General features: G+C 36.9%; 1 protein-coding gene across 1 annotated transcript; it reads left to right on the top strand.

The window, feature by feature from the left end:
• The first annotated feature begins 762 nt into the window (after positions 1-762).
• On the top strand, positions 763-1914 carry LOC120353774. The gene has a single exon (XM_039438579.1). The coding sequence runs from the start codon at positions 763-765 to the stop codon at positions 1912-1914; it is 1152 nt and encodes a 383-aa protein (XP_039294513.1).
• The last annotated feature ends 10677 nt before the right edge of the window (positions 1915-12591 follow it).

Below are 12591 nucleotides of genomic sequence, written 5' to 3'. Positions count from 1 at the left end.
GCATCCTGGAGAAGCCTGATGGAGACAATGAACAATGGATCGGTAAAGCTACCAAAGTTATCCAGTATCATCGGGCAATGAGTTACTGCTTATACTTTGTGCGGGACCCTGATTTAGAAGATTCCTGGCTGACAATCACTAACCTAATCCCTCATGAGCCAATTGTCTACAGGGGTCCTGATGCTGCCAGACATTTCATGAAGACCCTCACCATGTATGCAAAAGATTTAGATGAGGCAATTGACTGCAGGAATATCAAGTTGCTCCCACTAACCAAAAGAGAGAAAGAACGACATAATGCAGCTGATTTCTGTGAGGTCTGCAATGAACGGTTCAATAAAGATAAGGTGTATGACCATTGTCATATAACTGGTATCTACCGGAATGCATTATGCCGTAAATGCAACCTGCAGCGAGAGCGACAATCATTCATACCAGTGTTTCTCCACAACTCTTCAAACTACGATACACACCTCATTATTCCAGAGCTGGGTAGCGATAAGGATCGGCTGTTTGTCATCCCAAACTCGTCGGAAAAGTATATATCATTCACCAAACGAATATCTCCAAAAATGCACCTTCGATTCATCGATACATTCCGGTTTACGCCTGATAGTTTAGACAATCTGGTCACCAACCTAGTCAAATCAGCATCGAATCCAGAAGACTGTCCAAAGTGCTACCACATACTGCCAAGGTGTTTGGAAACAAATTGAGCCTTGTCTCAAGGAAAGGAGTGTTTCCATACGACTACTGCGATTCATGGCAGAGACTCGAGAAACATTGCTACCACCCAAAGAGGCATTTTTCAGCAAGCTGGTTGATAGGAGTGTTAGCAGTGATGATTATGAACATGCTCAAACTGTGTGGAACCAATTCAGTTGTAGAACTCTAGGAGAATACAGTGACCTATACTTGAAAACAGATGTTCTCCTGTTGGCTGATGTCTTTGAGAGCTTCCGCGATGTATGCATGAAGACTTATGATTTGGATTGTGCTCACTACTTTACATCTCCAGGCTTTTCCTTTGACATCATGCTGAAATATACTAAAGTTGAGCTTGAGCTCCTTACTGACTATGACATGTACATGTTTATCGAGCGAGGTATCAGAGGAGGAATAACAAATTGTATACACCGTCATGCAATTGCCAACAACAAGTGCACTGGCGCACCTTGGGATCCAGAGAAGCCTACATCCTATCTGTTATATACAGATGCCAACAACCTATATGGCTGGGCAATGTGTCAGCCAATTCCATGCCGCCAATTCCAATGGATGGATAAAGAAGAATTGGAAGCAGTGACAATGGGTATTACAGGTTTAGGGGATAATATGGAGATTGGATACATTCTAGAGGTGGACATTGAATACCCTTCCAACTTGCACAGCGAGCACAATGATTTCCCATTTCTTGCAGAGAACAAGAAAACTCTTAAATCCAATCATGTACGACTCATGACAACCCTGTATGATCGAGAACATTATGTATGTCACTACCGCACCCTAAAACAAGCAGTACAGCATGGGTTGAAGATAAAAAAGGCTCATCGAGGTGTGCGGTTTGAGCAGAAAAACTTTCTAGCATCATACATCATGCTTAATACAAAGCTAAGACAGCAGTCAAAGAATAAATTTGAAAAGAACTTTTTCAAACTCATGAACAATGCTGTGTTTGGTAAGACAATGGAAAATGTGCGAAAAAGAATGAGCATGGAGCTAGTGAATGATGAGAAGCGATTGAAGAAACTGATTGCTCGACCAGTGTACAAGGATTGTATCATATTTGGAGAGAATATTTGTGCTGTTACGATGCATAAGGAAAAAGTGGAGCTCAATAAGCCAATCTATATAGGGTTATCAGTGCTTGACATCAGCAAAACCTCATGTATGAATTCCATTATAACATCATGAAGCCCATCTACAAGGACCGTCTTCAGCTCTTATATCAAGATACTGATAGCTTGTTCTATCTTGTCAAGACAGAGGACATGTACAAAGATATCATCACCAACCAACAACTGAAAGATACCTTTGACACCTCAGAGTACCCTCCAGACCACCCATGCTATTCAGATGCAAACAAAATGGTGCTTGGTAAGTTTAAAGATGAATATGCTGGCCGAGCGCCACTTGAGTATGTAGGCTTACAATCGAAGCTATATGCCTGTAGTGTTACAATAGTGATCCAATCAGCTGACAAGTGGATTGATAAAGAAAGCTAAAGGAGTGAGGAGACCAATACTTGGGCGAGAACTCTCAAAAATGAACTCTCAGAACTGAATTATACGGTATAATGACATTGAGTGACTTTTTCAAGGAGAGTGGTCATTTAGAGTTTTGTGCAGATCGTGAATCTCATAGTTGTGCATGCATACGACTCAGGCAGAAGCATCAGGCTGTTGTTGATGCAGTCAAGGATAAAAATTTTTCTTTGTATGCGATGATCTTCACAACCCATTGAGAAATACTCATGTGACCTCCACCGATGTGAAATGTTTCCTGCTGAAAGTTTTCACGCAACTATGAAGAGTATCAAGGATAATATCCACAAGAGGGCAATGCATCATTGCCCACCAGGACTTGCAATGAAATTCACTGTCATGTTTGATGACACTTGCATACTGCTAAAATCTTTCTTCAAGTTGGATAATGGTAGAATGGCTGCTATTGTTAATCTTGAGAAGGTAGCCAACTGGAGGGAAAAGGAGTGAAGATTGTGTTGAGTGTTCTCAATCAGGACCAATACTACAAGTGTGATTTTATATGTGGACAGCAATCTAAATGTACGGGACTGGGTCAAAAGGAGATCAAATTGCAGGATTTACAAAAATTGAGAGTACAGGACATGTGAACGATTCAGGCTGGAGGATGGAACATCTGGTGATTCAGCTTTTGAGATTAGCATCTACAAGCTGTACGCATACCTATGCCACTGCCATCTACTGGGGGATATGACGAAGTTGATGGACCATGCATCGTTCGTGAAAGGAATAAGCCATCAGTTGAGCGTTATGTCACCAACAATGATTATAGCCGAGGAGAAAGACTTCTTCAGCTGTATATTCTGTTCAATACTGAAGATTGATTATAAATGTTTGTCAATAAATACTGTGTGTGTAATGAACCATTTGTTATTATTGATTATCCTACTTCCTCATATAGGTAAGAAATTAGGTTGCTGTGCTTTCAATGAAATATCTATTGACATGTTGCAATAGGTTGACCAAGATGCAAAATATCAAAAGATATCCATTATGGTGTAATGGTATACCAACCCTGTATACTTACCTTATCAATTGGGACCCTACATCAATCTCAGCCCCTGAAGGTTTGAACCCAGGACCTACAGCATGGAAAGCGGCGCCGCTAACCACTACACCATAAGGATATCTATTAACTAGCTTCAACTATATGCTATTTCAGTATTGACCTAGAGGAAACATCTATATTGATGTGCAAGATGCTGACCTACTATTATTATTATCTATGGGATGAGGTGTTGAACATTGAATTATGAAACTCTCAATCAATGGTTAACACATAAAATGAGTTATTTCATACATGAGAGTTAGTTTTAGACAGTGGATCAGCCAATGAGGTTTATTTCTTTATTATCATATTACAAATGGTAATACATTGATATTAACTGATTGGTGTGATGAGGGCTACTGTCAAATTGAAACCGTCTTGGCCTCAGCTGGTGGGATGATTGGTGGCGGTGGTGGTTGACTGGCAGCAATAGTGGGGCGACTGGCAGCAATAGTGGGGCGACTGGCGGCGCTAGTGGGGCGACTGGTGGCGATAGTGGGACGACTGGTGGTGATGGTGGTACGACTGGTGGCGATAGTGGGACGACTGTGACGATAGTGGGGCGACTGGCGGCGATAGTGGGACGACTGGTGGCGATAGTGAGTGGCTCAACACTCCACCTTGCACTCATGACAAAAATGCAATCACCACAAGGACATGGTGATTCAGGGTCTGCTGGCGCAATTGCTGATTGAAGTACTGGATGTAGATGTTGTTGACAGCCCATGTTGACAGTAGGATGAGCACACCTCGACTGACTTTGTAATAACTGCTTCAAGGAAATCCAGCGATGTGAATGATGGTGGAGACAGTTACGCAGATCATATGCGCAGTGGATTTTGTGACACAGTTCCTTCCCCACTTCATGCTCTCCTGCGATTTTAAGTACCTTGCTGACATCATTGTACATTGTTGCAAGGTCGTGGTTGAACTTGTTGGATGACATCAGACATTGCCTGATGTGGAAAATGTTGTATGTATCCAGTCCATGCTCCCGGATGCTAGAAAGTCTTCACTCCTATACTTTGGATCCAGTGAATAGGCTCCAAGAGCCATCATGAGGCAGAGCACGACTGAATGTTGGAAGCATGCATGTTGAATGCAGAGTGATGAGATCTGGACAATGCACAACAATATTGTATAGTATGGTATGCAGTATTCAACTCTATATATGAATCACTATCAACGGATGTGGGGGATGAAGGTGGTGAATCGGTATCGGATCGTGGGTCGGGGGATGGAGGCTCATAGGTGTTTACGTTCTAGGGATGATGGTCCGAGCTGTATGGTGGGGTGGGGTGGGGAGGGGGGAATGTGAATGAGGTCTGGGATCTACTCTACTTTGTGATTTACGGTTTTTAGGTTTTAGGATGAATTACAATCATGTGAATGGAGGTCTAGGATCTACTTATGGGGATGGTGGGGATGGGGGAATGTGATGGGGGTCTAGGCTCTACTTTGTGATTATACGTTTTTTAGGTTAGGATGAATTACAACCATGTGAATGGAGGTCTAGGATCTACTTTATGATTATACGTTTTTTAGGTTAGGATGGATTACAACCACCAACTCAAAGAACCTAATTCATAATTAACTCATAACTTGTATGTATTGGAACCTAATTCATAATTCCACTAGTCATTTTTGACTATGTCATTTACTCTATGTATTGGAACCTAATTCATAATTAAAACTTGTCATTTTTGACTATGTCATTTACTCTATGGTGTTTATGTTCTAAGGATAATGGTCTGGAGCTGTATGGGGGAATGTGAATGGGGGTCTAGGATCTACTTTGTGATTATAGTTTTTTAGGTTAGGATGGATTACAACCACCCACTTGAAGACCTAATTCATAATTAAACTCATAACTTGTATGTATTGGAACCAATTCATAATTACACTAGGTCATTTTTGACTATGTTATTTACTCTATGTATTGAACCTAATTCATTATTAAACTTGTCATTTTCGAATTTAAGTCATTTTAGAATTTAATTGTCAGTCTCAAACTACTTCAATATTCTACTCTTTTGAACTTAATTTTTAAATCATGATATATAATAAATATAGATAACTATAAATTGCACTGGTACTTACTCTTGATGTTGATAAAGATGAAAGTGATCCAAAACCAATACGCCGAAATCACACACCACGTACTGACGGCACAACTGTCAAAGACACAATGTCTCACTCCTTGTAGAACAACTCCTTTTATACCCCAGTTCAGGATCTGGAGGGATTTTTTCCCTTTTTTCCCGATTTTATGTGTTTTTAAATTTTTTTTTTTATTTTTTTTTTTTAATTTTTTTTTTAATTTTTTTTTTTTAATTTTTTTTTATTTGTTATTTTTTTTTTTTAAATTTTTTTTTTTTAATTTTTTTTTTTAGTTTTTTTTTCTATTTTTTTTTTAATTTTTTTTTTAATTTTTTTTTTTAATTTTTTTTTTATTTTTTTTTTTTAATTTTTTTTTTTTAATTTTTTTTTTTTTCACCTGGGTTAATTTTTTTTTTTTTCACCTGGGGTGACCTTGAGGTTAGGTTAGGTCACCTGGGGTGACCTTGAGGTTAGGTTTGATACCTGGGGTGACCTTGAGGTTAGGGTGGTTGACTGGATGACCTTGAGGTTAAGGTGTTGACCTGGATGACTTGAGGTAAAGGGCGACTCTGGGACACTTGTGTCCCAGAGTCGCCCTTTTTATACTACTTTTAGGCAGTCGTCGACGAGAATGAAAAAACTCAAGCCATGGATCACCCTGGACCTCATTAAATTGATCCTGAAAGAGATAAAATCAGCAAGAGAATCAAAAAGCATCCCTTGAATGAGGAGCTAAAGATATATTATCGTAATTTCAGACAACATGTAACAAGCATTCTAAAAGCAACAAAACGATCATATTTTAGAGGAAAGTAGATCAATATCAGAGAAATCCAAAAATGTTTTGGCGACTATTAACGAACTGGCAGGCAGGAATAATGTTGAACAAATTTTCCCATTAATAAATTTTTACCATCTGTAACTACTATAACTCCTACTGTTTGCGAGATGTAGCAGAATTTCAATTCTTTTTTTCGTTGTCGGACAGAATTTGGCCGGCTCAATTGACTCGGGCGGTGCTTTGTTGGTTGATGACTGGGACTTTGGTTGGACACTAGGTTCAACCTCCACACGGTTTCAGAACTTGAAGTTATTGGGCACGTCAATGCTTGCGAGGCGGGTCTGCCCCGGTATTGATGGTTTTTTTCGGCCTCCTTATTGAAAGAAAACTATTTATTTTCATTAACCATTTCTTCACCTATTAATCTTAGCTTGAGACTGGAGTTTTTCCTGATATTTTTAAAGTTGCCAAAGTGTTTCCCTCATAAGTCTGGTATTTTGCTGACAAAAACAACTTCGGCCTATTTCTCTTTTAAGTGTTTTTCGAAGTTCTTGAAAGAATGTAAAAGAACACTTGTTAGTTATCTTGCGACTAACGGCATTCTGTCAGAATGCCAATACGGTTTTAGAGGTGACAAAAATTTTTCGGATATATTGTTTGATGTAAACAAGCAGCTTCATTTTTCTCTATCTAATAATATGCATCCAATCTTAATCTTCCTTGACCTCAAAAAGCTTTTGGAAGTATTGATCGGAGGAACTTATCAGAAAATTGTCAGCCTTGGGTGTCACTGGGAATGCGCTTGCATGGTTTACTAGTTATTTATCTGGAAGAGGCAGTGTGTTTCATTAATGGAGTAAATGGTAATGAGCTTCCTGTCGACTTTGGGGTGGTACAGGAAGCACTCTCGGGCCTTACTATTTCTCATATATATCAATAACATTTCCAGATTAAATTTACATGGGAGGCTATTTCTTTTTGCAGATGACACTTTAATTTTGTTGAAGGGAGAACTTGGGGGAGGCTCGTGATAGAGCTGAGTCTGACCTAAGATCTATCAAGAAATGGTTGGATCAGAATACCCTCTCTCTTAATATTGCAAAAACCAAGTTTATGCCATTAGTCTAAGTAATAACACAGATTCCAATTTACATCCATGGAAAATTCACGAATGTGAGTTGATGAGAGGAATGCTTGTTCTTGTGAAGTGATACAGAGAGTTTCTTCTTATAAGTATCTGGGGGTGGTGTTTGATTCGAGAGTGAGATGGGCAGAACATACCAACTTCTTATTGTCTAAATTAAGAAAATTATATATGCATTCAGGTGTCTCAGTGATGTTTTAAATGCGGGAAATTAGACAGATGTATCATGCCTTCGTCCAGTCATTGCTATCATGGTATACTGGCCTGGGGTGCTGCCTACCAGGTGCACATTAGCAGATTGGAGACTGTTCAGAAATCAATTCTTAAGGCAGGTTTAAAAAAAATAGAGATATTCCTCTGCGTTACTTTTTAGTGAGTCCAGAGTTTTGTCACTGAGAAAACTTTTCATGAAGATCTGTTGATCTACATCTATATACTTCCCATTCAATATTTACTCCTACAGAACATCATACAATACAAGATATGCTCAGCAGTAGGTATAAACACAATACACAAACAAGATCGTTTTCAATGACAAATTGCTTTTACATTTCTCATATTTATTCCGAAATTTCCTTCTCCGTTCCAACCAGAATAGATTGTTGGATGTAGTTTCGAACTCTGCGTTCAAGTGGCACTTGAAGAACTGGCTGTTTGATATCAGTGAGGATAATGCCGTCTCACTCATTGTTACTGGGGGTGCGCATGTATGATTCAATTTGGGCGCTTCAGAGAGATTTTTTTTCAGTTCTGTCATGCTTGTCTGATCTGTTTTCCTGACTTGAATTTGTTATTTAAATTGTAGCCTTCCTCGCTATTCCTTGTTTTCATCATCTTTTATTTCTAAATTTAAAGTATTTATAATTCAGTTTTCCACTTTATATTTTTATCCCTTCTTAATGCACGGGGATTATAGTTTCATAATTGAAAATTATTTAATGTAGTTTAGATCTCTAATAAAAATTGAGATCTCTCTTTATAATTATAGATATAACAAATTTTGTTACGATAACTCGAGCTTACGCACAGGCCTTTGTTGCCTATGTAAGCTCCTTCCTATCTGATGAAAGAATTTTATACAATAATAAAATTGTGATAGCTCAAGAGTTCTATTGTTAAGTATAGTTCTATATTTGTTGTTTGTTTTTTGTATGATATTATATCATTTCTTGAATTGTATAAACTTTATTGCTCTAACTATGTAACTGCTTGAATGTATTCAGAAGGAAAAATAAATTGAATTGAATTGAATTGAAAGTGCTCTACGGTCACAGCTTAAGTCTGCCAACAATGAATAGTCAGGTTGAGGAAGACTTGAATTCTACTAAAAGTGCTAAAATAAAGTAATAAATCATTATGTGGAGAGAAATCTAAAAATAGATTTTGGGATTCGTTTGATGACAAACAGAGACAAGTTATTTTCAAAAGTTTCTGGGAATGTTCTTGGGCAGAAAAAAAAGTTTATGTAGTCCACATGGTTAGGAAGGTAAATAAGGTAAATGATATATTGATTCCAACTCAATCATTCTGTAAGTTTTTTTTTGAGAGAAGGCTTGGTGAGCCGAGTGGTAAGCAGCTTCTGTGGTGGCTCCTGTTCTGTGCGTCTAAAAGGTGGTATTTTCGGTGATTTCTGAGTTGTGTGATACATCAATTGTTCGTCTAGTTGTAGTGCATAAGGTGCAAAATCTTGACCAAATCCGACAACAGGAAAGAAGTTATAAGCTGTTAGTTTTTAAATTTTATCATCTCATAGTAGAGCATAGGAAGAATAGAACTTTTACATTAATCACTCTCTGCTGAGCTTGAAACTGCAGATTTTGATACAACGGTATTTTCGGTGATTTCTGAGTTGTGTGATACATCAAATTGTTCGTCTAGTTGTAGTGCATAAGTGTGCAAAATCTTGACCAAATCCGACAACAGGTAAAGAAGTTATAAGCTGTTAGTTTTTAAATTTTATCATCTCATAGTAGAGCATAGGAAGAATAGAACTTTTACATTAATCACTCTCTGCTGAGCTTGAAACTGCAGATTTTGATACAACGGTTTTCTGATATAAAGGATGCCAATATCTGAGGAAGAGATTGCCGTTTGCTCCTCTTTTGAAGCTCCACCCAAATCCGCAGGAAAAATTATTTTATAAAACAAAAAATAGTGAGGATTTAGGTAAGAATAGCTCAGTAGGAAGAAGAAAGTGAGATTTCTGGCAGAGACTGGTTGGACGGTATTAAGCAGAAAGGAACCAACCCTCAAAATTCCACATTTTGAGTTATCATGCAATATAGAAAGGGAATATGATTCTGAATGTTCAGCTGAAAGGAGCCAGCCCACAGAAAAAAGAAAACACGTAAAAATGTGTTTGAAAATTCTCTTGAATTCAGATTTGGGACTATGATTTCAGCAGAGATGAACCACTATTGAGTCCTTCCAATATTGTTGATAACAGAACTTATCATTTCAGTTGAATGGAACCAAGTGTGGTTGGTTCTCCATTTGAAAAAAGAACAAGCTTACTTGCATGCTAGAGAACCAAGGCTGCTTGGTTCTCTTCAGATGAATGCGAGTGAGCAAGTTCTATTTTGAAATAGAGAACCAACCACACTTGGTTCCATTCAACTGAAATGAAAAAGCTGCTCTAGTTATGATGGTTCCCATATTTTGGAATATTGCCATCTTGTGTCCTCGTGTTTCTGATTGCTAGGTTTGTAGGTTATGACATGCTAGTTGGTTAAGCTGCGATTGGTTTATTCGTGCGTAATGTACTGACCGTCGGTCGTTGTCAATCAGCTGTAGCCAATCACAGGTCTTCTTATAAAATCTTGAGGACAATACAAAACAAGACAGAGCTGTGATTGACCACGGCTGATCGACAACGACCGACAGTCGTTACGTTACTCATAAACCAAATCGCAGATTTAGTTCGATGGTTGAACGACTGAACATGTTAGGTAGTGTTTTGCTCCATTTTTCAGCCAGATTGTGAATAATATTATCGAGTTGGATGGTTTCTGCAATAATTTGTTTTGAAAACTTTGAGCTCCATGGCCAATTTCAGTAGTCGAGGACAATTTTTAGTTTACAAGGCAAAAGCAGTAGTACATTCACGAAATAATTCAAATCGAGTGCATAACCTACAAGATGCGCATCTTCCAATTTCTATTGATGGTGAAGCAATTAATTTTCTATGTTATTATTCAGAACAAACAACTTATTTACATTATAAATAGATATTCTTTATTTATTTTCTATTTTTGATGATTCGAATAGCCTAAGCATTTTTAATTTATGATAGCCTAGACATGACTAAGTTGCGTTTTGTGGTGTGGTTGAATAATGGAATAACCTACTGCTGCTTCAATCTGCTATAATAATTATTATTGCTTACCAACATTTTTGTACATTTAGGCTACCAGATAATTCCATGAGTTTAGTAGTTATCTCAATGAGATGTTGAGATCCTTACACAAAATGTATTAATAATCACATAAAGATAATATTTGGTGAACTCACATTATTTTTATTCAGATCACAAATTACCTACTATTTCCCTTCAATGAATTCTTTCTAGTTAGTTATTGATAAGAGTGCTTATTTTATTTTATTATTTTACAAAGGCGACTTTTTAGAAGTATTTTAAGCCTAGGTGATGATGATAGGATGAATGATAAAGCAATGAAGGTAGAGTTATGAATGAATAAAAATTATGGGTTATGCTATCCACTTGAATTGATTTGAGTCCACTTTTCAGTACAGAAGTAAATAAACTAGAAATTTTGAATTTGATTTGATTAAAAACCGAATATAATAGAAGGATTACATTCAATAAACTCTCAGAAACTTGAAAATATTGAGTTATGGAGAAAAATTTTGAACCAGAAATAAAACACAGACTAATTCACTGAAAGCACAGCTGTTATATACATTTTTATGTGTGCACCGAATTTGATCAACTAATGACTCCTGATTTTTTGTTGCAGGAAATGCCAATTGCGATGAGACACCCACTGACAACGAAAATAATTCTCATTCTGATGCATACAATGTTGAACATCTGCAAATAATATCACTAGAAGTAATCTATTTTCCCATCATTCTTTGATGCATAAACACTGAGTTACTATATCTATTCTCATTGGAATTCATGATTGAGATGCCCCCTAAGTCAGTGACAAATGCAAGAGATTTTTGAATAAAATAGCCTATTGATGTACATTAATATTTAGTGAACCAACATTATTTTTATCCCGACCAGATATTACTATTTTCCTTCAATGAATTCTTTCTAGTTAGTTATTGATAAGAGTGCTTATTTTATTTTATTATTTTACAAAGGCGACTTTTTAGAAGTATTTTAAGCCTAGTGATGATGATAGGAGAATGATGAAGCAATGAAGGTAGAGTTATGAATGAATAAAAATTTGGGTTATGCTATCCACTTGAATTGATTTGAGTCCACTTTTCAGTACAGAAGTAAATAACTAGAAATTTTGAAATTGATTTGATTAAAAACGAATATAATAGAAGGATTACATTCAATAAACTCTCAGAAACTTGAAAATATTGAGTTATGGAGAAAAATTTTGAACCAGAAATAAAACACAGACTAATTCACTGAAAGCACAGCTGTTATAATACATTTTTATGTGTGCACCGAATTTGATCAACTAATGACTCCTGATTTTTTGTTGCAGGAAATGCCAATTGCGATGAGACACCCACTGACAACGAAAATAATTCTCATTCTGATGCATACAATGTTGAACATCTGCAAATAATATCACTAGAAGTAATCTATTTTCCCATCATTCTTTGATGCATAAACACTTGAGTTACTATAATCTATTCTCATTGGAATTCATGATTGAGATGCCCCCTAAGTCAGTGACAAATGCAAGAGATTTTTGAATAAAATAGCCTATTGATGTACATTAAATATTTAGTGAACCAACAATATTTTTATCCCGACCAGATATTACTATTTTCCTTCAATGATTATTTTACTCCCTAGTTAGTTATTGATACTAATTACTCCTGATTTTTTGTTGCAGGAAATGCCAATTGTGATGAATCCCACAGACAATGACAATAATTCTCATTCTGATACACACATGTTGAACATCTGCCAATATCACTGGAAGGTAATTACTTTCCCATATTTTACATCATTTTCATCTCTCATCATTTCCACACCAATGGTCACACTATGATTGTACAGTATCTATAGTTACAACTTTAGCCAAAACTAGCTAGTTAT

The sequence above is a fragment of the Nilaparvata lugens genome, chromosome 12 (genome assembly GCF_014356525.2).
Source record: "Nilaparvata lugens isolate BPH chromosome 12, ASM1435652v1, whole genome shotgun sequence".
Classification (NCBI taxonomy): domain Eukaryota; kingdom Metazoa; phylum Arthropoda; class Insecta; order Hemiptera; family Delphacidae; genus Nilaparvata; species Nilaparvata lugens.
The sequence above is the reverse complement of the archived record's forward strand: the minus strand, read 5'-3'. Positions and strand labels throughout refer to the sequence as shown.